At 42.7% G+C, this 24892-nt stretch overlaps 1 protein-coding gene across 3 annotated transcripts in view; it reads left to right on the top strand.

Moving 5' to 3' along the window:
• The window catches only part of MYO5B (myosin VB), a 386934-nt gene that overhangs the window by 130984 nt on the left and 231058 nt on the right, over positions 1–24892 (top strand). For all 3 annotated transcript variants that reach the window (XM_003926074.4, XM_010336832.3, XM_074383485.1), the window contains exon 2: positions 14559–14669. In XM_003926074.4, coding sequence (XP_003926123.3) covers positions 14559–14669 — 111 coding nt within the window. The remainder of the gene's footprint in view (positions 1–14558; positions 14670–24892) is intronic.

Raw genomic sequence — 24892 nt, forward strand, 5'->3', positions numbered from 1 at the left:
TACTGCTGGTATAAATCAGCTGGATAAAATGACTCAGCAATGTCCCTCGTACACCAAATGCTTCCCATCTTGTCAATTCATCACTCGCAGACACACTACTTACTCTGTTAACTACATCTGCAGGGCAGTAAACAGGTAAATTTTGCCTTCAGAAGCCAGATGGAGACTCAGTTCCTTATTAGCTTCAAATACAGATACAGAATGTGTGATAGGGAAGATGGGATTGTGACGGACACAATGAAATATGACAGTAAGTTGACTCTTCTCAAGAGACTGGGTTGAGATGATACGACATCATAGCATGTGGATTTGCCTCTGGGTTATAACTGATTTTTCGTTTCATTTAAATGCTAGGAAATGTTGAACATTATAATCATGCTATGTGACTATGCAGTTACATTAGAATGATGTAACTGCATAGTCACATAGCATGATTATAATAATGCTTTTTTTCTCCTTTACCCCCAGGTTGCTCAGTGGCTCTCTGCTGTCCCCATCTGTGTGTCTGTGTGCATTATGTTATAGTTATTTCTCCCAGTGCTCTGCTTACCCTGGTTCTCTGTCATTAAACAAACAAACAAACAAAAAAACCCAGCAAGATTGGGAGGCATCTGAGAGGGACTCAGGAATCTACCTAATTGGCTCAGAAATCATACCTGAATTTTTAGTTACTTAGGTGGCTCTGGACAAACAGGACATTTACATATAATTCCTTGTGTCTCTACATTACAGGGAGCTTTTCAGTGGAGAGCATTTGGCGAAAGGGGAAGGTTATTTCTGGTTCAGGAAGCCTTTAATGGAAATGAGTAAATGGAAACTCAGAAGCATGGCTCACTGCTGGGGGAGGAGGAGTTAACTCAGGAAATAATCTGGAAACACTGAGCTTCTCTATTCCCATGACACTTTATATGCACTGGTTCTGTTGGGATTATATGGCTGTCTGTGTGCTCCTAGAGGGAGTTCTCTCTGGTTTTATTCACTCCAAGGGCCTGAGTCCTCCATAGTAAGAACTACTACGCATTTAAAATGTGCCAGATACTGGACTAAATGTTTCATATGTATTATTTAATCCTAACAACAACTCTGGTACAGAAGATGTTTCCCCCAGATAAGAAATAACTTCTGAGAAAGCAGAGACTCAGAAGTGTAGACCGTTACCTGATGATGGGCGTGGGGACTAGCACTCTGTACCTGAATCTTCACCTCCTTGCTCTTGTGTCTCCAGTACTGGGAGCCCAGCCCAATAAATGTGAAGGGAAGATGACCAACAGCACACCAGTGGGAATGTTCTTGATTTGGGCCTCCCAAAGTTTGAAGGACTAATTATCACCACTGGATTCAGGAAGCAGCGTCTGGGTCCATGAACATCCTTGAGACAGCAGTAGCTGTAGAAATGACTGTGAGAAGTTCTGCTTGGAGGGGGTGCAAGGCTTGCTGTTTATCTTTTAAATTCTTACTTTGCGGAAGAGTGGAGTGTGACCCACTTCTTGCAAGCACAGTTAGGTAAGGTTTTCATAGTTCCTACACATAGCAGTATCCTTCCAGGTACCAAGCCACTTGGGAAACTGCTGTTTTGCTGGTGTTAAATGGAACTATTAGCTTAGTTTAGAAGTGTCTTTTCTTCCTTCTGAGCAGGCCAGTGTTCCTGTTCTTGGTCCCCTAATCACAGGAATGGACAGGGAGTTTATACTGCCAGCTACCAAGTTAGGCTATGGGGTCTGTTGTCCATTCCCAGGGAGCTCTGCCCAGACTGCCCTGCTTCTGGTCAAGGCTTTGTTGCAACTGAAACTTCAGCCTATCTGATGCTTAATGCTGAAACTACCTGTGGCTTACCTTGGCATGTCGTCGTTAATGGGCATTTGTACAGTTTTTTCATGTGTAATTACAAAGCACTTTACCTGTATAAAATACATACTCAGCAGGACTTTGGGCTGCTGTAAGCAAATCAATATTTCTCCAGGAGGAGGGTAAACAGTGGAGGACTTAAAGACTCAGATCTTTTCTCCAGGTCTACTTTTAACTAAGCTCTTGGCAACTCATTCATCACTTTTAACCTTCAAGCTCCTTCTGTATAAAATAGGAGTAATAACCCTGCTCATCCTAACTCAGTTTTGAAACTAAGTTGAAATGATTCAAATACTTAAGATTACTTAGGTTAGTAGAAGGGTATGAAAGTAGCATTATTATTCATTCCAGGGAGTGAAGGTTTCAAATGTCCCTGTTTTCTTCTCCCTGAAGGTCCACCTTGGCTCCTGAGGTTCACTCTGAGATAGGAATTTTAATTCTGACAGTGCATCCATCACTTGGGAAGTTTGTAAAAAAATACAGTGTTTGGGCCCTACCCCCAGAGATTTAATTATTCAAGCGTGGGATATGGGTGTTAGTGGTTTTGTTTTTTAAAGATGTACAGATCTGCAGATAATTTTTATATGCCAACCAACATCAAGAATCACTTCTCTCATGTCTTTGGAGTAGAAGTAGGCTAGATCCAGGTATTGATTTTTAAGGTAAGGCATGGCTACCTGTGTATTATGACCTATAGGACATCAAAAGGATCCTAGTCACATGGACCACCTTAGGCTTCTTATTTTCCTTTTCTCATTTTCTAATGCTATCCAAAATCTCATCAGGATTTCTAGACAAAACTGTATAGTAATATCACCATCATCATCATCACTGCCTAATACTTATGTGCTTTGATAGTGGGCTCTCGTTTAATTCTTAGAAAATTTCATGAGGTATATAGAACTTTCCCTGTTGTTCAGCTAAGGAAACTGAGGATCGGACCCATTCATCAACTTACACAAGCTAATAAGTAGTGGTTAGAATTCCTCCCCAAAGCTCTCTGACTCTGGAGCACACACTTGACCACAGTACTATACTGCCTGATAATTCATATATGTAGATAAATGCTGTGCTCTTCCAGACATTGTGTTTACATTTTAGCTGGGGCTCTTTTGGAAAGAGTTATTTAGCTCTGGGGAAAGGATCTTCAGGCTAGAGTTTAATGTTTAACCACAATCTGGTGGGGAGAGGCCTGAAGCACATGAGGGTCTGTAATACCCTTCCAATCCGACACCCAGTCAGCCACATAGAATTATATTTCAAACTTGCTTGCATATTGAATTCATCTGGGGAGCCTGAGAAAACACTGCCTGGTTCCCAGGCCCAGAGATTGATAAAGGTAGGATGGGGTGTTGCTTGGTATGGGAATTTGTAACCCTTCCCTTGGTGGTTCTAATGTGTGTCAGGATTGAGGCTCTTGTCATAGATGGCCACTCCCTTCAGCTGTGTATGTATGAGAACAGCTGCTGGAGTTGTTCCTTCAGTGGAAGAAATGAACAGGGGGTTGGAGAATAGCTTGGTCGTTATGCATTTACATTTGCTATAGGCATCTGCCTTCTCCAGGAAATATATGGGGCTCTTTTCAAAAGAACTTTCCAAAAATCAAGAGCTTTTCTTTGATAATTAGGTCAGACTTGCTGCTTTATTTACTTTTATAGGATGGAATTAAGTGTTGTTGAAATAGAATAGTGACAAATGGAGTGGCATGGTAATTGGGTTAGATGAGTGAGCTTGTCTGCCTCATAGTCTGTTGCCTTATAGTAAGTCTGGTAGAGGTCAGATTTGTCTGAAGACATTCCTGGAAGGTGAGAAAAAATGAAGAGGCAACACAGCTCCTTGGTTCTGGAGAGTTTCTCTCTGACTCATAATATACTGTCTTTCTGTGAGAATACTTTACTGCTTTTTCATAGACTAGTAATGAGAACTGATGCCAGGAGAGAGAGTGTACACGATACTGTTCGCATTCTCTACAAACAGAAGAGTGTGTGTGTTTTTAAACAGATAAAATTTACTTAATATGAAACTAACCATTTTAAAGGGAACAATTTGGTATTTAGTACATTCAGCATTTTGCAACCACCATCTCTGTCTGGTTACCAAAACACTTTGTTCACTCCAAAAAGAAACCCTTCCCCTCCAAATCCTTTCCGTCTCCAAAGCTCAGAACATGTCTGCCTTCCTCAAGTCTTTCCCAGCTACTGTGGTCTTGTCTCTCCCTTCTTAGTTCATGTGTCTGTTTCTTGGCCTTGTGTTTTATACTCATCATACACTGGTTTGTACTTGCTTACAGAAGCAATGCGTCTTCCTTGAGGTGGGTGGGTTGGGGTGGCGGTTGCTGGCAAAGCCAGCTTGTAAGGCAAAATTTGATTACGGTTAAAATTACCCTTGGAAGATCTATAAATTTCTCATTATATGCAGTATGCATGACATTGGATAAACAGCCCTGCTCAGTAATTTATATACACTTTAAACTGAGAATCCGTGAAGCAGGATAAACGTGAGGAGGCAGAAGCGGGGAGGTGGCAGCTGGCAGCTGTGAACCATCCTGCACAGAATAGAGGGTTTGTTTCATTCTGATTTCACAACGAATTGCTGTAATCTCAGCACGTGTCCATGTGCTGTTATTGTGGAGACGGACTGGGCAAAGATTTGGCTCCCAAATATTTACTAGATTTGTGTCCAGAGCTTACTTGGTCAGATCTGCATATACAAAATCCTTTAAACATCATGCGAGAATTTGGCTACCAACTTGCTCTCTTCCAAAGCTGCCATTAACTTGTTTTCCCTTCTCTCCCTGTCTTCCTTCCCTCTACTGGTTAGCTATCACTCTACTTAGGAGTTGGTCACACCACCCTATTAGAGCATATTTTTTATGTGAGTTATCGAACCAACTAGATTATTTGTCCCTTAGGTTCAGGAGCTAGATCTCCATGTTTGTACTTGGTTATATGGTACTTATGACCGTGTGTTTTATGTATAAACCAGGTGCCCCATAAATGCACAGTCTCTGTTCAGTGATCCTATACTCAACATGAACATTAAGTGAGCATCTGTTCCGTGCCAGGATGTGCCAGATCCCAGGGATACAAAGATACCCAGTGGTATATTTGGAAGACCTTGCTGTAATGAGGTGAAACTGATGTGAAAGAAGTAACTGCAAAACCAGAAGGAAAACTAATCACAGAAGAATCTATAGTGGCAGCTTATAGTTGGTAGGGCTAACTCTATGGGGAACAGGGTAGGAAGTGATCAGTGAGGAGATAGTGTTGGAAGTTGGACCCTGCCCACATGGACAAGTGAGGAAGGGCGCTGTGACCTGAGGGAACAGCAGGTACGAGGACAGAGGTTGGCATGCTTTCCTGTAAAGGACCAGATAGTAAACATTTTACTTTTTTTTTTTTTTTTGAGATGGAGTCTCGCTTTGTCACCCAGGCTGGAGTCCAGTGGCATGATCTCTGCTCACTGCAACCTCTGCCTCCTAGGCTCAAGCAGTTCTCCTGCCTCAGCCTCTCAAGTAGCTGGGATTATAGGCACCTACCACTATGCCTGGCTAATTTTTGTATTTTTAATAGAGATGGAGTTTCACCATGTTGGCCAGGCTGGTTTTGCCCTCATGACCTCAAATGATTCACCCACCTCGGCCTCCCAAAGTGCTGGGATTACAGGCATAAGCCACTGTGTCCAGCCTACTATGTTTTAAAAATGGCTTTGAACCATAGGATCTCTGTCGTTACATTTTTTTTTTTTGGAGACAGTATCTCATTTTGTTGTCCAGGCTGAGTGCAGTGGCACAATCATAGCTCACTGTAACCTTGAGCTTCTGGGCTCCAGGGACCCTCATGCCCCAACCTCGAATAGCTAGGACTACAAGCATGCATCACCACATCTGACTAATTTTTTTTTTTTCTTTTTTGAGACAGAGTCTCACTCTGTCACCAGGCTGAAGTGCAGTGGTGTAATCTCAGCTCACTGCAACCTACGCCTCCTTGGTTCAAGTGATTCTCGTATCTCAGCCTCCAGAGTAGTTGGGATTACAGGTGCATGCCACCACGCCCAGCTAATTTTTGTATTTTTAGTAGAGACCGGGTTTAACCATGTTGGCCAGGCTGGTCTCAATCTCTTGACCTCATGATCTGCCCACCTTGGCCTCCAAAAGTGTTGGGATTACAGGTATGAGCCACTGTGCTCAGCCTAATTTTTTTTTTTTAAGTTTTGTAGAGACAGGGTCTTGCTGTGTTGCCCAGGCTGACCTTAAACCCCTATCCTCAACTAATCTTCCTGCCTCATCTACCAAAGTACTGGAATGATAGGCATGAGCTACTGTACATGGCCTTCAATTCTAGCATTAGAAAGTGAAAGTATTACATAGATAATACATCAATGAATGAATGAATGTGTTCCCATGAAACTTTATGGACATCAGAATTTGACTTTCATGTGATTTTTTTCATGTTATGTGAATATTGTCTTTTGAACTTTCTTCAACCATTCTTAACTCCTGGGCTGTATAAAACAGGCAACACAGGCAGTTTGCCAGATTTGTCCCACAGCTGTAGTTAGCTGACGTGTTCTCAAAGGCAGGGAAGTGTGAGATGATGCTTCAGGAATGGAAAAGCAAGTGATTAGTATAAGGATATTCTGAGGCAGTGAGTCTGGGGGAGGCGGAGATTCTACGCTTCTAACCCATTCCTAGGTGACGATGTTGCTGAGGTCCCCACCTGGAGGAGCAAAGAGCTAAAATACCATTGGAGTGGTCCCACTGTGCCCCTTATGTTGTGATAGGTTTTGTGGGTATGGGACAATATGAGAAGCCAATTTTGTGCCTACCAGGTGCTCTCAGTCTCTTTAGAGAGGAGAGATTTATATAAGTAGAAAGATACATGAACTCCACTAGGGTAAAAGTTAAATTGAGATAGAGCCAGGCAGTGAGATTCTTCAATGCTGGATGCAAGTAACCACCCCATGAGTGGCACGTGGGCCACAGGGAGATGGCCAGTGGAGTTCTTGGCTGAGCTGGGACTGGGCTCCCTGGGTTCCAGGATCTATAAATCATCACCTCCGTTTGGTTCCTGTTGGGATTTCCCTGTTCCTTTCCAGTTATTCCTCATTCTGTTGTTTTGAGCCATTCTTGTCACAACTTACACGGAGTGGGGACTTTGCTTTAGGTAAAATTTCTTGGTTGTGCTGGCTGAAGGGGGAGTCTGGGGAGGGTAACTCAGTGACCAGAGTTACCGCATTGTAGTGAGGCTGAAGGACACCCACTTGAAGCTTAGGGACAGGAGCTTAAAGGTCATGACAGCTGGATGGATCGTGGGCTTAAACGACAGTGGAGAAAGTGAGTTAGGACATTTGTGGGTAAAAGAAATGTTGACAGTTAAGGTCAGCAAATGCTCAGAAAGTTTTCTCTAAAGGTACCTCAGAACATTCTTGATATTTTACTATGGAGCCCTCAGATGCTATAAAGCTCTTTGTTATTATAAAGCTCTATAGTATTTTACTATAAAGATATGGTAATATCTTGCCCTAAGGTGGTGGGCTCAAGAAGCAGGGAGAAGGTTAAGATTCTGTGAATTTGTTTTTTAATAATGAAAATGGATGACTTTGGTTCGTACTCTGAGTTGAGATGTCAAGGCTGCAAAGTGGTTGATGTTTGCTTTCTCATTATTGGTATTCTGATTCTATTGCCTTACAACTTTCACTGTTCCATAGTGTATTAGAAACAAGTGTAGGAGGGGTCAGGGTCTTGCTTTTAACAAAAGACCGCTGATTACCTGGAGGATAACACTGCTTTGGAAAAAAAAAAAAAAAAAAAAGCAGAACCAAAATAAACCCATTTGGCTGCGTGCACACAGGTGACAGACTGGCCCAGGGTCTGTGCTCACCTGTCACTCCAGGAGTGAAGTGGATGATGCTGACCCAAGCACATGTTCTGGTTGAGCTTTTGGTCAAAAGAGCCATTAGATTTAGGTTCGCTGAGAATAGTCTGTGGCCAAGAAGCCAGATGTATGTGTGTGTGCCTGTACCTGATGGCTTCTGCAGCAAACAGACCCTGTGGAAGTTACCTGTCTTTGAGATAAAAATACAGAAATTGTTCTGACAGCTGTGCGGTGGGATGCCAGGAGATGCAGATGCTGCCATTCAGCACACGTTAGTGCCTCTGGGAGCTTTTTTTACTTTAGGTTCTGGGGTACATGTGCAGGTCGCGCAAGGTTGTTGCATAGGTGCATCCATAACCAGGTGGTTTGCTGCCTCTATTCCCCCTTTGTCTGTATCTGGCATTTCTCCCCATGTTATGCCTCCCCACCCTCCCAACCCCCCACTGTCCCTCCCCTAGACCCCCCAAACTACCTCCAGTGTGTGATGCTCCTCTCCCTGAGTCCATGTGTTCTCATTGATGTTTGGTTTTCTGCTCTTGTGTCAGTTTGCTGAGAATGGTGGTTTCCAGATTCATCTAAGTCCCTACAAAGAACATGAACTCATCGTTTTTTATGGCTGCATAGTATTCCATGGTGTATATATGCCACATTTTCTTTGTCCAGTCTATCATTGATGGGCATTTGGGTTGGTTCCAGGTCTTTGCTGTTGTAAACAGGGCTGCAATGAACATATGTGTGCCTGTGTGTTTATAATAGAACGATTTATAGTTCTTTGGGAATATACCCAGTAATGGGATTGCTGGGTGAAATGGAATTTCTATTTCTAGATCCTTGAGAAATTGCCACACTGTCTTCCACAATGGTTGAACTAAATTACACTCCCACCAACTGTGCAGGAGTGTTCCTATTTCTCCACATCCTCTCCAGCATCTGTTGTCTCCAGAGATTTTAGTGATCACCATTCTAACTGGCATGACATGATATCTCAATGTGGTTTTGATTTGCATTTCTCTAATGACCAGTGATGATGAGCATTTTTTCATATGCCTGTTGGCCTCATATATGTCATCTTTTGAAAAATGTCTGTTCATATCCTTCACCCACTTTTGAATGGTGTTGTTTTTTTCTTGGTTATCTGTTTTAGTTCCTTGTAGATTCTGGATATTAGCTCCTTGTCAGATGGGTAGACTGCAAAATTTTTTTTCCCATTCTGTTGGTTGCCAGTTTGCTCTAATGATTGTTTCTCTAGCTGTACAAAGCTCTGAATTTTATAGCCATTTGCCTATCTTGGCTTTTGTTGCCATTGCTTTTGGTGTTTTAGTCATGAAGTCCTTGCCTATGCCTATGTCCTAGATGGTTTTGCCTACGTTTTCTTCTAGTCTTTTTATGGTGTTAGGTTTTATGTTTAGATCTTTAATCCATCTAGAGTTAATTTTAGTGTAAGGCGACAGGTAGGGGTCCAGTTTCTGCTTTCTGCACATTGCTAGCCAGTTTTCCAAATACCATTAAACAGGGAATGCTTTCCCCATTGCTTGCTTTTCTCAGGTTTGTCAAAGATCGGATGATTGTAGATGTGTGAAGTTGCTTCTGAGGCCTCTGTTCTGTTCCATTGGTCTATGTCTCTGTTTTGGTACCAGTACTATGCTCTTTTGATTACTGTAGCCTTGTAGTATAGTTTGAAGTCTGGCAGTGTGATGCCTCCAGCTTTGTTCTTTTTGCTTAGGATTGTCTTGGCTATGTGGGCTCTCTTGTGATTCCATATGAAGTTTAAAGTAGTTTGTTCCAGTTCTGTGAAGAAGGTCATTGGTAGCTTGATGGGGATAGCACTGAATCTATAAATTACTTTGGGCAGTATGGCCATTTTCACAATATTGATTCTTCCTAACCATGAGCATGGAATGTTTTTCCGTCTGTTTGTGTCCTCTCTTATTTCCTTGAGCAGTGGTTTGTAGTTCTCCTTGAAAAGGTTCTTTACATCCTTTGTTAGTTATATTCCTAGGTGTTTTATTCTCTTTGGAGCAATTGTGAATGGTAGATTGCTCTTGATTTGGCTCTCTGTTTGTCTGTTATTGGTATATAGGAATGCTTGTGATTTCTGCACATTGATTTTGTATCCTGAGACTTTGCTGAAGTTGCTTATCACTTTGAGAAGATTTTGGGCTGAGACGATGGGGTCTTCTAAATATACAATCATGTCATCTGCAAATAGAGACAGTTTGACTTCCTCCTTTCCTAATTGAATACACTTTATTCCTTTTTCTTGCCTGATTGCTCTGGCTAGAACTTCTAATACTATAATGAGTAGGAGTGGTAAGAGAGAGCATCCTTGTCTAGTGCCTGATTTCAAAGGGAATTCTTCCAGCTTCTGCCTGTTCAGTATGATATTGGCTGTAGGTTTGTCATAAATAGCTTTTATCATTTTATGGTACGTTCTGTCGATACCAAGTTTATTGAGAATTTTTAGCATGAAGGGCTGTTGAATTTTGTCGAAGACCTCTTTGCCTCTATTGAGATAATCATATGGTTTTTGTCTTTGGTTCCATTTATGTGATGGATTATGTTTATGGACTTGCATGTGTTGAACCAGCCTTGCATCCCCAGGATGAAACCTACTTGATCATGGTGGATAAGCTTTTTGATGTGCTGTTGCAATCGGTTTGCCAGTATTTTATTGAAGATTTTTGTGTCGATATTCATCATGGATATTGGCCTGAAGTTTTCTTTTTTAGTTGAGTCTCTGCCTGGTTTTGGTATCAGGATGATGTTGTTCTCATAAAATGAGTTAGGGAGGATTCCCTCTTTTTGTCTTAGTTGGCGTAGTTTCAGAAGGCATGGAACCAGCTCCTCTTTGTACATCTGGTAGAATTTGGCCGTGGACTGGTCTGGACCTGGACTTTTTTGGTTGGTAGGCTATTGATTGCTGCCTAAACTTCAGCTTTTGTTATTGATCTATTCAGGGTTTCAGCTTCTTCCTGGTTTAGTCTTGGTAAAGTGCAAATGTCCAGGAATTTATCCATTTCTTCCTGGTTTACTGGTTTGTGTGCATAGGGCTGTTTGTAGTAATCTCTGATGGTAGTTTGTATTTCTGTGGAATCAGTGGTGATATCCCCTTTATCATTTTTTATTGCAGCTATTTGATTCTTCTCTCTTTTCTTTTTTATTAGGCTGGCTAGTGGTCTGTTTTGTTGATCCTTTAAAAAAAAAAACAGCTTCTGGATTTATTGATTTTTTTAGAAGGGTTTTTTGTGTCTCTATCTCCTTCAGTTTGGCTCTGATCTTAGTTATTTCTTGTCTTCTGCTAGCTTTTGAGTTTTTTGGATCTTGCTCTGCTAGCTCTTTCAATTTTGATGATAGGGTGTCAGTTTTAGATCTTTCCTTGTTTCTCATATGGGCATTCATTGCTATAAATTTCTCTCTTGACACTGCTTGAAAGGTGTCCCAGAGCTTCTGTTAATTTGTGTCTTCATTCTGATTGGTTTCGAAGAACATCTTTATTTCTGCCTTCATTTCATTGTTTATGCAGTTGACACTCAGAAGCAAGTTGTTCAGTTTCCAAGTGGTTACGTGGATTTGAGTGAGTTTCTTGATCCTGAGTTCTAATTTGACTGCGCTGTGGTCTGATACATTATTTGTTGTGATTCCCATTCTTTTGCATTTGCTGAGGAGTGATTTGCTTCCAAGGATGTGGTCAATTTTGGAGTAAGTGCGATGTGGTGCTGAGAAAAATGTACATTCTGTGGATCTGGGGTGGAGCGTTCTGTATATGTCTATTAGGTCCACTTGATCCAGCTCTGCATTCAAGTCCTGGATGTCCTTGTTAATTTTCTGTCTTGTTGATTTGTCTGATATTGACAGTGGAGTGTTGAAGTCTCCCACTATTATTGTGTGGGAGTCTAGATCTCCTTTTAGGTTGTTTAAGAACTTGCTTTATGTATCTGGGTGCTCCTGTGTTGGATGTGTATGTATTTAGGAGAGTTAGCTCTTGTTGTTGGATTGATCCTTTTATCATTATGTAATGCCTGTCTTTGTCTCTCTTCATATTCGTTGGTTTGAAGTCCATTTTATCAGAGACTAGGATTGCAACCTCTGCTTTTTTTTTTGGTCTCCATTTGCTTGGTAAATCTTCTTCCATCCCTTTATTTTGAGTCTATGTGTGTCTTTGTATGTGAGATGGATTTCCTGAATACAACACACTGATGGGTCTTGACTTTTTATCCAGTTTGCCAATCTCTGTCTTTTGATTGGGGCGTTTAGGCCATTTACATTAAATGCTAATATTGTTATGCGTGAATTTGATCCTGCCATGTTGTTACTGGCTAACTTTCTTGCCCGTTAGTTGACTCATTTTCTTCATTGCATTTTTGGTCTTTGCCATTTGGTGTGCTTTTGCAGTGGCTGGTACTTGTTTCTTTCCGTGCTTAGTGTTTCTTTCAGTAGCTTTTGTAAGGCAGGTCTGGTGGTGATAAAATCTCTCATAATTGCTTGTCCGCAAAGATTTTTATTTCTTCTTCACTTATGAAGCTTAGTTTGGCTGGATATGAGATTCTGGATTCAAAGTTCTTTTCTTTAAAGATGTGGAATATTGGCCCCCACTCGCTTCTGGAGTACAGAGTTTCTGCGGAGACATCTGCTGTGAGCCTGATTGGCTTCCCTCTTTGGGTGACCTGACCTTTCTCTCTGGCTGCCCTTAGCATTTTTTCCTTCATTTCAACCCTGGTGAATCTGACGATTATGTGCCTTAGGATTGCTCTTCTTTAATATCTTTGTGGAGTTCTCTGTATTTCTTGGATTTGAATATTGGACTGCCTTGCTAGGCTGGGGAAGTTCTCCTGGATAATATCCTGAAGAGTATTTTCCAGCTTGGATTCACTCTCCCTGTCATATTCACGTACATCAATCAAGCGTAGATTAGGTCTTTTCACATAATCCTATATTTCTTGGGGGGTTTTTCATTTCTTTTCAGTCTTTTTTCTCTTGTCCTACCTTCTCTTTTTATTTCATTGAGTTGATCTTCAATCTCTGATATCCTTTCTTCTGCTTGATCGATTTGGCTATTAACACGTGTGTTTGCTTCACGTGTTCTCGTGCTGTGTTTTTCAACTCCATCAAGTTGTTTATATTCTTCTCTAAGCTGGTTATTCTAGTTAGCGTTTCATCTAACCTTTCTTCAAGGTTTTTGGTTTCTTTGCATTGAAGTAGAATGCGTTCCTTTAGCTCAGGAAAGTTTGTTATTATCCACCTTCTTAAGCCTGTTTCTGTCAATTAGCCACACTCTTTCTCAGTCATGTTGTGTTCCCATGTTGTTGAGGCATTGTGATCCCTTGAAGGAGAGGAGGTGTTCTGATCTTTGATGGTTTCATCTTTTTTGCACTGTTTTTTCCCCCATCTTTGTTGATTTAGCTATCTGTGATCTCAGGGAGCTGCCTGATGAGGTTGCTTGTCTGCCTGTAGAGGTGCTACTGAGTTTCTATGGACTCCTTCAGATTGCTTGGTAAGCTTGCTGTCCTCTGGGAGCTTTTATGTCACCTCAGATCCCAACTGAGTTGGTCTGAGGTGCACCTGGGAATTGATGTTTTCCGGGCTCCTCAGGTGATTCTGACTGCAAGTAAGTCTGGGAACCCCCAGGTTGTGTTGAGAATGTGCTGGGCAAGTAACTGACAGTTGATCCTGTGTCACTACTTTACCAAGGTCTGTGTCCTTTACTCTCAGAACTTGGCCCCATTCAATGACTTGGTCTGCAAATCAGGATAGCTACTTGAGGAGGGTGAGTGAAATTTTTGGGTTTGTGGCTGAGAGAATGTACAAACAGACCAGGCACAGTGGCTCCTTTCTGTCATCCCAGCACTTTGGGAGGCTGAGATGAGAAGATCAGTTGAGGTCAGGAGTTGGAGGCTGCAGTGACCTGTGGTCACACCACTGCATGCTAGCCTGGGTAACAGAGAACCCTGCCTGGGTTCCCATTTGAAAAAAAGAAAAAGGATAGATAGCCGGGCGTGGTGGCTCAAGCCTGTAATCCCAGCACTTTGGGAGGCCGAGGTGGGTGGATCACGAGGTCAAGAGATCGAGACCATCCCGGTCAACATGGTGAAACCCCGTCTCTACTAAAAATACAAAAAATTAGCTGGGCGTGGTGGCGCGTGCCTGTAATCCCAGCTACTCAGGAGGCTGAGACAGGAGAATTGCCTGAACCCAGGAGGCGGAGGTTGCGGTGAGCTGAGATCGCGCCATTGCACTCCAGCCTGGGTAACAACAGCGAAACTCCGTCTCAAAAAGAAAAAGAAAAAGAAAAAGGGTAGACAAATAAATTGATGTGGCTGACAACTTGGGGATACTTAAATATACTTTCCACTTGCTGACCACTTTCTTTCACTTCTGCAGGAAAATGACTTTGTCTCTGAATGCAGAATATCAGAGCAGAGATTCCCAGGCTCTGAAGATGTGCTATACCATCTTGGCTTTTGTCTGTGTTGTTTTGTTTGTGGACTGCTAAATAACTCCCTCTGACTTCACTATTTCGTAACACCCTTTGAGATAATGGCGCGATGTCTAGTGTATATAACCAAATGCAGGCTCAGCAGTCTCTTGGGTAGAATTTTAATTTCATTGAGCTGCGACATTCTTTTGACATCTAAAATGTGTCCTCTGCTACCAGTCCTGTGAGTTATTTCCCAGTTATCGTGGTATCAGATCACATTGTGTCCTGAAATGAGAAGGTGGGGAGATGTGTGCAGATAGCTTTAGACGTTCTCCTGATGGGCCCTTTTTAGGTAGTGACACACATTTAGAAACCTGAGAGCTTTGTTCTGTATCTAAGTTTCTTCTGTTTTAATCTTTCAGTGCACAAGGGTATGGATCCCTGACCCTGATGAAGTGTGGCGCTCAGCTGAGTTAATCAAGGACTACAAAGAAGGAGACAAGAGCCTGCAGCTCAGACTGGAGGATGAAACGGTAAGAGTGAGTCTGTGGTGGGTGGGGAGCTCAGGTGTGTGAGGAACAGGAGGTAGATAGTACATTGTGGGCTGGTGTTTTTCCTGGACATTTGAGTACCTGAGCCCTTAGATTCTTTCCTGTTGCTGTTAATATATGTGAAAGTGCTAAGCCTGGAAGCCGTTCTATGCATGTCACAGAAAAAAATAAGGGCTTATTGGGGTTAGCAGCTGAGAGGTCATTGGTGGCCAAGGCAGGAGTCTTCTCAGTGGGGTGGAGGGAACAGGAGGTTGAGGCCTCACTAGGAGGTGAGGGAGAGGAGCTACAAGGGTCCCTGCAGGGTTCAGTGGTTGGAGCCGGCCTGCCTGGGTTGGGATCCTGGCTCAGCCATCACTAGCTTTGCGATCTTACATCAGTTTACAATCTTTCTGTGCCTGTTACTTCATCTGTAAAATGGGAGCGCTAGTTAATCTAGGGCTGTTTTGAGAATAAGATTGGTTTAATATGTGGCAGGTACTTAAAACAGTGCCTGGCATGTAAGTGCTCTGTATGTGGTTAGCTGCTGTAGTGAGCATTTTTTATTATTTGACCTTCGGGTTGTTTCTTTCAAATGGAGGACAAGGTAGTAACTATGAAATTCTATTCCTCCCAAAGTGTCTGATTTAGTTTCCCTTCTCATGAGCCTTTTGTGACCATTGCCTCTGCAACTGGTACATTTCACAAAACATGGATGCTCACCCTATATGCTGTGCCAGGTCCTAGGGGGCAGATGGGTGAGCAGTGGTGGCCCTGCTGTTTCAGGTAGCTCAGTGATAAAGCGGGGCAGTGAACATGAACACAAGAGTGAGACAAAGTGTAGTAATAAATGGCAGTAGGCATGGAAGCGAGTGCATGAAGTACGGAGAGAAAAGGAACCTACTCTTTATTTTTAAAGAGATGGGGTTTCGCTGTGTTGCCCAGGTGAGCCTCAAACTCTTGGGCTCAAGTGATCCTGTTCTTGCCTCAGTCCCTGGAGTAACTGGGACTCCCATTGAGGAGAAGAGGGGGTTTTAAGAAGGAGCTGGCCATGGAAGATTCGGGGTGTGGTGATCAAGAGTAGAGAGTCCCAGCAGGAGCTGTGTGTTCCAAAGCCCTGTGACCTTGTTGTGTTCCAGGAAAGGGAAGGAGGCCAGTGCATCTGGGAGCTGTCGGGGAAGGGGACAGTTGGGTTCAGGCTGAGAATGCAGGCAGAGGTGATTCCTGCAGGCTTTACGGTGTGGGAGCTGACTGGGAGAAAAATAGATTTGGAACAAAGTGGTTAGTAACAAATTAAGAGTCGGCTGTGGGACAGATTGAGTTTGGGCTGCAGCACAGACATTGCTTGGAGAAAAGGTTTGGGATGCAGTGACTGTTTCCTCTCTGAATGCCAACAGCACTAAGAGTGTGTACATATCCTCTGTCCTTTGATCATTTCCTGCCTATTCTCAGTCTTGTCTCCTTTTCTAGGTGGCTGGTGATTAACTTGTTGCTTGAACATCCCACCACTAACTTCTGTTTTGTAACAGCTTAAGCATACCACTTGGTAAACCCGGAACATGAGCTTGTTAGAAAACATCTGTACCAAGGTGTGCACCCCTCACGTCCCCCTTCCTAGTAGGCAGCCTTCACTAGCCACCACTTGGTGTTGAAATGAGAAGCACAACTCCCGACAGATGGAATTATGTTTACCATGTTGAATAACTTCGCACCCTACGCCCAGGAAAAAAAAAAAAAAGAAATTAGTCCACCCACTTGAATGGTGTGTCTTCTACTCCAGCATATTTCATTTCAGTTGATCTTTTCAAGTGGCTGGGTATTTTTAAAAAGTTGTACCGAGGTAGTGAGGAATGATCTGCCATGTTGCTAAAACAGAGCAGATGCTCACCTCCCCTGCTGAAACGAGCTTGGCCCTGCATGACTAATCCTGGCAGCTGCCCAGACCCCATCACCTCCTTCCCCTGCTACAAGGCCGGGCAGCATGTAATTGGAAGAGAAGCCTGGGACTGGAGATTAGCAGCTCTCGAGAAATAATGGGCTCTGAATGTCTGAGTCTGTCCAGGTTGCTCATGGGCAGTGGCTTGTCCACAGCTGGCTCTGAGCTGTCATTACGAGTGACTTGGCGGAGCTGTGGACTGGAGGCAGGATCACAGAAATTATGTGGCCAGACTTTGAATGCTTGCAGAGAGTCTCCTCTGAAGCTGAAATTATCTGTGGTATACTATGCTGGCTGGAAAATCTGCCCCAGCAGCCTCTTCTAACCTCGTGCATCCTCCCACCCACTGAAGCTCAATAGTGTGGGTTTCACTGCATCAGCAAAGGATTAACATCAGTTAGATTCTCTTCCAGGAAGACAATGATATTCCTAACCTCTGACTTGTGATAGGACCTTCCACCTACCTGCAAACTTGTCCTCTCTTCAAGACAGTCGAGCTTCTGTCTGTGCCTCTAAAAGGGATTTTCACTGTTGCTTTTGCTTATTCATTCATTTCTATTGTGGTAAAATACATGTGGCATAAAATTTACCATGCTAACCATTTTTAAGTGTAAAATTCAGTGGCAGTTAGCAGCAACTGAGTACAACAAAAGTCACATTGTTGTGCAACCATCGCCACTATCCTCCTTCAGAACTCTTCTTTTCAACTGAAACTTGGCTCCCGTTAAATACCAACTTCCCAGTCTCTTCTCCCCACAGCATCTGGAAACCTCTGTTCTACTTTCTGTCTCTGTGAGTTTGACTATCCCAGGTACCTCACAGAAGTGGAATCATACCGTATTTGTCCTTCTGTGTCTGGCTTATTTCACCTGGCATATGTAAGATGTTTCATATTGAAGTCAGTAAGATGGTAAATGTCCTGGGGGAATAGCATCTCAGACCTTTTTCTCCCCAAAGCCATAATGGGTACAAGGTATCTAGGTGTGCCAACTCTGAGCACCAGACTATTTTTAGAGTGGATCAGGCTTTCAGGGGATGCAGACCTTGGTGATGAGGTGGCTTCTGCGTGCTCTGCCTGGAGCAGAGCTCTGTGCAGGCCAGGCCTTCTCTCCTGGCCCAGCCTTCCTTTCTGACTGTTTGACTCCTGCCCTCTAGTGGCAGGGAAAACTCTCCTTGTTTCCATGATTTAAAATTTAATTTTCCAACTGAGTTTGTATCTAGTGTCTATTATCCACCTTGACGATGAGTACTCCCTCTGGGCAAGGCCCTGACTTAGCATGAGTGAGAGGAAGGCAGGAACATGTGAGCTTTTCAAAGAGTAACACACTGTACTGTCTCAGTATTTCCAAGCCCACCCTAACATTTGGAGGGCCAGGGCAAGAGAACGTAACCCTCCATCTGTTTAAATAAAGTATATTTTATCAAGTCATTTAAATCTCATATTTTTAATTTGAATTTTTTGAAACATTTGATATTTTAAAAATAAAGATAGTTGCAGTTCTATTCAGCGTCTATCCAGCTGCCAATACACAGAATCGCTCTCTCGGTCTGGGCATACACCTGCAGATACGTGTAAACACGTAAGAGTAATATGAATTGTTCAGTATTGCAAAGCGTTCCTCCTCTGTCATATTGCAGGGGTTGCAAAAACTTAGCACCCCTGGAACCATGGCAAGGGCATGTGGAGAAGCAAGGACTTGAACCCTCGGCCCAACTAGAAAATGATAATCCATTATGCAAGAATCTTTTGTATGTGCTATCTGAAAGGAAGGATAATGAGTTTTTCTTTCCTTTTACCTAAGCATCTTTGCTGCCTGATTCTTCCCCATACTCCAAAGCACCATTTCTCCAGTACTGGCAATGTTACAACCCATGAACCTTCAAGGCAACTGGGCACTGTTGTCTTATTTCAAGAACACAGGACAAGGTGTGGAGAAGCATTTCTCTGGGGTCTGAAGGTGTTAGTCACCAGAGTGGTGGTGAGCCCTGCAGGTCATGCTGCGATAGCAATGAACGTTGATCCCAAGGACAGAGGCACACCATGTGTTCTTTACTAAGTTTATATTTTGTGATATTTAAAGCCCTCTGCAACACAGGGCCAGGGAAGAGGTCCCTCTTGCTCAGGTCTAAGGATGGTACTGAACATATCTAGACATTATTACAAGGACGTATCAAACTTGCTTCCTTCTGTCAAGAAGCTGGAGTCTCACAGAACCACTAGGACTATTGTCCTTGCACACTGGTGCACTCAGACTCATCCACCTTGAGAATGCAGAGCTCTTGTCAACTCAGTGCAGCTTAAGTCCCTGCTGTGCACACATCTGGCGAAACCAGAGAGCGAACAGTGTCTGAGGATACCCTTCTGGAACCAGCAAAGCTTCTTATTAGAGGTAGAACTTGATTAGTACTTCTTTTAGCTGGCCATTTTAGTTCTTATTTATCATAATACTGGTTTATGGGTCTCCTAATAATTTTTCTTTTTATCTTTGCCTTGCTTTCAGTTGCTCAGTTATCATGGTTATATTGTACATATACAAAATGTTTTAACAAAGTATAATATTGCATATTATTATCTACTGGTAATATTGCTACAACCATAATTAGTGATCTTGTCTAAAGATTCAAAGTGTAAAAAAAATTGTGGTAAGATACACGTAACGATTCAACATTTTCACCATGTTTACGTGTACAGTTCAGTGGCATTAGTATATTCACATTGTTGTGCCACCATCACTACCATCCATCTGCAGATGAATACTCTTGAAGCTCTTCCTAATTTATTGTCCTTGATCTACTTTTCCTGCTAATTCTCCCCTCCCCCCAGGTTAGGATGCTTTGCCCAGCTGCTTCAGATTAGAGATGAGTGGGACAGCAATTGGCATCCCTGCCCCCAACACTTGGCAATGTCTGGGCACATTTTTGGTTGTCAAACTGTCATGAAAAGGGTTTGCTACTAGCATCTAGTGGGATGCTTCTCGGTGCTCTGTAATGCATAAGGTGGCACCCCCACGCAGAGAACTGTCCAGCCCCAGGGGTTAACAGTGACAAGGCTGAGAAACTCAGGTTTAAGCCCATAAGGAAAGTGGTGTGGTCTGTTCATTGCTGGAATACACCAATTAGGAGTTAAACTGGGGCTCCATGATTCTAACAGAATGTGTAAGCAGTGTAATAAATTAAAGTCAAAAGATTAACTTTGACTCCATGTTTTTATGCTGCTGTAATCTTGTTTATAATTCACACTTCTTAATTATTGTTGACCAAGCAGTTTATCAGCAGCTTTTCATTTATGGACTACTTTTCTTCTTTTAATTATTAGCATCACTGTTCATTCATCTTTCATTAAAAATAATTATTATTGAGCAATGATGTGCCAGGGTCTAGTTATACAGCAGTAAAAATAACGTATCTATACTTTTGTGAGCTTTCTGTCCAACTTATGATGAAAGTATACAATATAGGGTTTAGAACATGAAAAACACTGGTGGCCATGGTGGGATATTTCATGCTAGTCCACCTACCCTCTTATCTGAATCTCTGATTCCCCCAACTTTACACTCTTTTTTTTTTTTTTTTGAGATGGGGTCTTGTTTGCTTTGTCACCCAGGCTGGGGTGCAGTGGTGCAGTCTCGGCTCACTGCAACCTCTGCCTCCCGGGTTCAAGAGATTCTTGTGCCTCAGCCTCCCTAGTAGCTGGGATTACAAGTGTAAACTAATACGCCTAGCTAATTTTTGTATTTTAAGTAGAGAGGGAATTTCACCATATTAGCCAGGCTGGTCTCGAACTCCTGAGCTCAGGTGATCCACCAACCTCTGCCTCCTAAAGTGCTGGAATTACAGGCATGAGCCACCACGACTGGTCCACACTCTTTTTAAAACCCTTTTGGATACTAGCTCTGAGTTTCTTGCTGACTTCTTAAAGCAGGAACACTTAGGGTGGCAGAGATGACATGGTTCCTAGCCCCCTTGCAGTTCGGTGGGATCCTGTGATTACTTTTGTCAGTGGTCTCTAGGTAGAACTGATGTCTATTACTTCAGATGGAAGCAGAGAAGAACCCACAGGAGTTTGCTGTGCTCTTCTCTTCCTCTGCCTGGTGACTGTCAGGCAGCATGTTGGTGTCAGCATGACCTTATAGAGAGAGCCTCAGTACCAGCCAGCCTTGAGCATCTAGCATAAATGAGAAATGAACCTTTGTGGTATTAAGCCACTGAAGTTTCAGGGTTAATTGGTTACTTCCTCATGACTTAACTGACTTTTCCTAATTGGGAAGGTTACATAAATCAGAGTATTTTATTTTTTAAGTAATTGAGTGCCTGTGTTGTGCTTTGTGGTGCAAGAGGAAGAATAAGAAGGTTCTCTTTAAGGAGGATAAGCTTTCTGGGGACTGAAGAAGACGAAGATAAAACTTAAACACAGAACTGTTAGAGAATGAGACACAGCAGAACAGTCATTAAATGTTTGTGTTTTTTATGCTTGTCTAGGACATATCATAAAATAACCTTTTACTCCATATTAAATGAACCTAGAGCTATAGGCTTGCTACTGTAGTGAGGGTAAGTGGACTTAAGCTTTGAGGTCTCCTCTTACCTGGGGATACAGTTTTCTTAACTTTGTTTTTCTTACAGGATAGCTGTTATAATTTCACAAATGAAAAAACCCCTGCATCCATGGACCTCAGTTAAAAACCTTCAACTAATGAAGTTGGAAGGACCCTTGAAGATTGCTGAAACTAGGCTTCCCATCTTACAATTAGGAAAACTGAGGCTCCTGGAAGTCAAGTGATGGGCTCAAGGCCTTACAGAATTTGGGTTCAGTTTTTCTCAACTTTGTGCATTAGAAATCCCTGGGGGGCAGGCAAAGCTTAGGTTTCAGCCATAGTAATTAAATCAAAATCTTGGGTTGGGATGGGATGTAGGTTACCTTTCTTAAAAGCTCTCTGGGGGATTCCAGTGTGCAGAGAGGTTTGAGAGCCGCTGCTTTATTTTATGAACCAGGACTTGAACACAGGGGGGTTAACTCCTGTTTGGTGCTGCTTCTAACTCTGGGTCAACACCAACTGCTTGCCAGCTGGTAACCCTGTTTTTACTAGCATATCTTTTTTTCTAGATCTTCTGGTTCCATGGGTAGATAATAAAACCAATTCTTTCTTCTCTTTTGTCCGCTGTATGATGATTATTAGTTCCAAACCTTTGGGAGTTGTCATTCAAAGATATTTTTATGATTATACCATCTTGCTGTTGTACTATGTAACACAGACATAGATTGAGGTATGAGAGAAGTTATCAATGAATTAGTCATTCACTCAACTAGTATTTTTTGAGCACCTACTAAGTAGTATAGAATTGAAGGCCCATAGAGCTTAGAACAGTCTAGGCCAGCACTTCCAATAGAACATTGGCTGAGGCACAGTGTTCTGTATCTCACTTGTCTAACGTGACAGTCATTAGTCATGTAGTTACTGGACCCTTAAAATATTACGTGAAAGAAAATAAACTCTTGGAGGCCTGGATCGTGGTGGCTCACACCTGTAATCTTAGCACTTCAGGAGGCTGAGGCGAGGGGATCACCTGAGCTCAGGAGTTCAAGACCAGCCTGGGCAACATGGTGAAACCCTGTCTCTACCAAAATACAAAAATTAGCCAGGTGTGGTTGTGCATGCCTGTAGTCCCAGGTACTCGGGAGGTTGAGGCAGGAGGATTGTTTGAGCTCAGGAGGCAAAGGTTGTAGTGAGTCAAGATCACACCACTGCACTCCACCCTGGGCAATAGAGCAAGACTCTGTCTCAAAAAGAACCTCTCAGTACCTCAAACTCACTGTGCCAAAGGGAAAGTTAAGCTTTGGAAATGAGTCACATAATACTGCTTTCCAAACAGCTATAATTTTGTAACTCTGTGTCACAGCTTCATCTGTAAGCCTTGTTCCCACAATGATAGAAGACCACATTATCTCCCCAGGTGGCTTCCCTCACAAATTGCTTACAAGGAAATTTCTTGAGTCCCTAAATCTTCCAGGGTACATATCACTCCTATAAACTAGGCCTACAAAACTGAGTTCTGTTGACTCTCACATGACAATGTCAGTTACTAGCTTATCTTCACAGGTACAGGACAAGGACAAGACCAGAAATCATCCCTCTGCCTGCCCTGAGATAAATGCACAATGAACTTTTTCATCTTCTCCCTCTTTTCACGTGTAAAATATGGATTTACTGAGGCTAATCAGAGCCTCACAAGAATGTAACCATTTGTCTCACTGCCCACCCTCCCTATCCCTCCTTTTTCCCCTCCTGCTTGCTCTCTTCCCTTTAAATACTGAAGTTCCCAAACCCTCTTGGACAAAGCATAGGCTGCAGATGTTCCTGCATGGCATTTTTCCCTGGCTGCATCCTCAGCCTTGGCTAAACAAACCTCTGTTGATTGAGACCTGCCTCAATCACTTTGTATTAACAATGGCTAGTGTGACTGAGAAACTGAGGTTTCAGTTAAATTTAATTGTATTAATTTCACTGAAATAGCAACGTGGGGGTAGGGGCTACCCTACTGGGGAGCTCAGGGGTAGACCAGTTCCTTCTCTAGGCCTCCTGCCACTCTCACTGGTCTAGTCCTTCTTGTCAGGCATGGACCAACTGGGAATCTCTATCTGTTCCTGATTCCTGGCTCCTAGTTGCAGAAAGGAGCCAAGGGCAACCCTGAGTGGTAACTAAGCATTAATTTTGTGATAAGTGTTAACATTTAGCCTCCTTTTCACCACTAAAGGTTCAGTTATTATGAAGTGGGTGGAATCTTTTGTGCTGGAAAGTTCATGGCCCCCGATCACGGTCATAATAGATGTCAAATAAAACTATATTAGCTGTAAATGCCAGATACCAGCAGCAGTATTAGAATCAAATTCCTGTTATACGAAAAAATCTGTCTCTCACTTCTGCCTTCCCTCTGGATGTCCACACGCCCAAGAATCCACAGCTTTGGCTGCTGAGCTTGCAGCACCCCCTCCCCCACCCCTTTTTTGCTGCTCTGGACATTTTTACTCCTTATCGGTTTTACTGAAACCAATACCACCTGGTTTGTCAATAGTTTTGACAAAACGGCATATGTGTTTGCATCAACATGCTTTGGGGAGAGTCTTTTTCTTTTAATTTTTTATTTCCATAAGTTTTGGGGGAACAGGAGGTATTTGGTTAGATGAATACGTTCTTTAGTGGTGAATTGTGAGATTTTGATACACCCATTTCTCAGTATACACTGAACCCAATTTGCAGTCTCTTATTCCTCACCCTTTTCCCTCTGAGTCCCCAGAGTCCATTCTATCATTTTTATTCCTTTGCATCCTCGTAGCTTCGCTCCCACTTATGAGTGAGAAGGTACGATGTTTGGTTTTCCATTCCTGAGTTACTTAGAATAATCTCCAGTCCAATTTGGGTTGCTGCTAATGCCATTAATTCATTCCTTTTTATGGCTGAGTAGTATTCCATTATACACACACATACCACAATTTCTTTATCCACTCATTGATTGATAGTCATTTGGGTTGATTTCACATTTTTGCATTTGGGAGTTGTGCTGCTATAAACGTGTGTGAGCAAGTATCTTTTTCATATAATGACTTCCTTTCCTCTGGGGAGATACACAGTAGTGGGATTGCTGGATCAAATGGTAGTTCTGCTTTTAGTTCTTTAAGGAATCTACACACTGTTTTCCATAGTGGTTATACTAGTTTATATTCTTCAGGGGAGAGTCAAAGAGATTCATCTGAGAATTGAGAGGAGGCCAGCATTTCTGCCTCAGGAGTTGAAGCCGTTGGGTTCAAGTCCCGGCTTTCTAATCTGAAAGAGAAGTGGCTGGGCAAGATGAGCTCTGTGGCCCTGCAACTGATGGTCCCTGTGCTGCCTCCTGAGCTGGGTGCAGAGCCCAGGAGAGGAGGGCAGCTGTGTTCCCTCAGGTCCGCGGACTTCTCCACCAAGGTGCCTTTGGGATGATTTGTAGGGAAGGAGGTCTGATTAGAATCCTGGTGATATCACTAACAGTGGATGGAAGAGGCTGCCAACTCTAGAATGAAATAAAAATCAGCCCTTGGACATTCTCCACTTCCCCTTGTTCCCACCTTTCGGAAATTTTTCTACGTTGTCTACATGATAGTTAATTGTTTACTAGTTTCCTGTATGGACAAAGTTTAAATAAAAGACCTTTTCACAAAAAGAGCCTTCATTAATATAAAAAGGAAAAACAGGAAACTGGACAAAGGAAATCCCATTAACAGAGATAACCAATGATATTTTGCACAAACATCAGTCTAGGC

Source organism: Saimiri boliviensis, chromosome 13 (genome assembly GCF_048565385.1).
Source record: "Saimiri boliviensis isolate mSaiBol1 chromosome 13, mSaiBol1.pri, whole genome shotgun sequence".
Taxonomy (NCBI): domain Eukaryota; kingdom Metazoa; phylum Chordata; class Mammalia; order Primates; family Cebidae; genus Saimiri; species Saimiri boliviensis.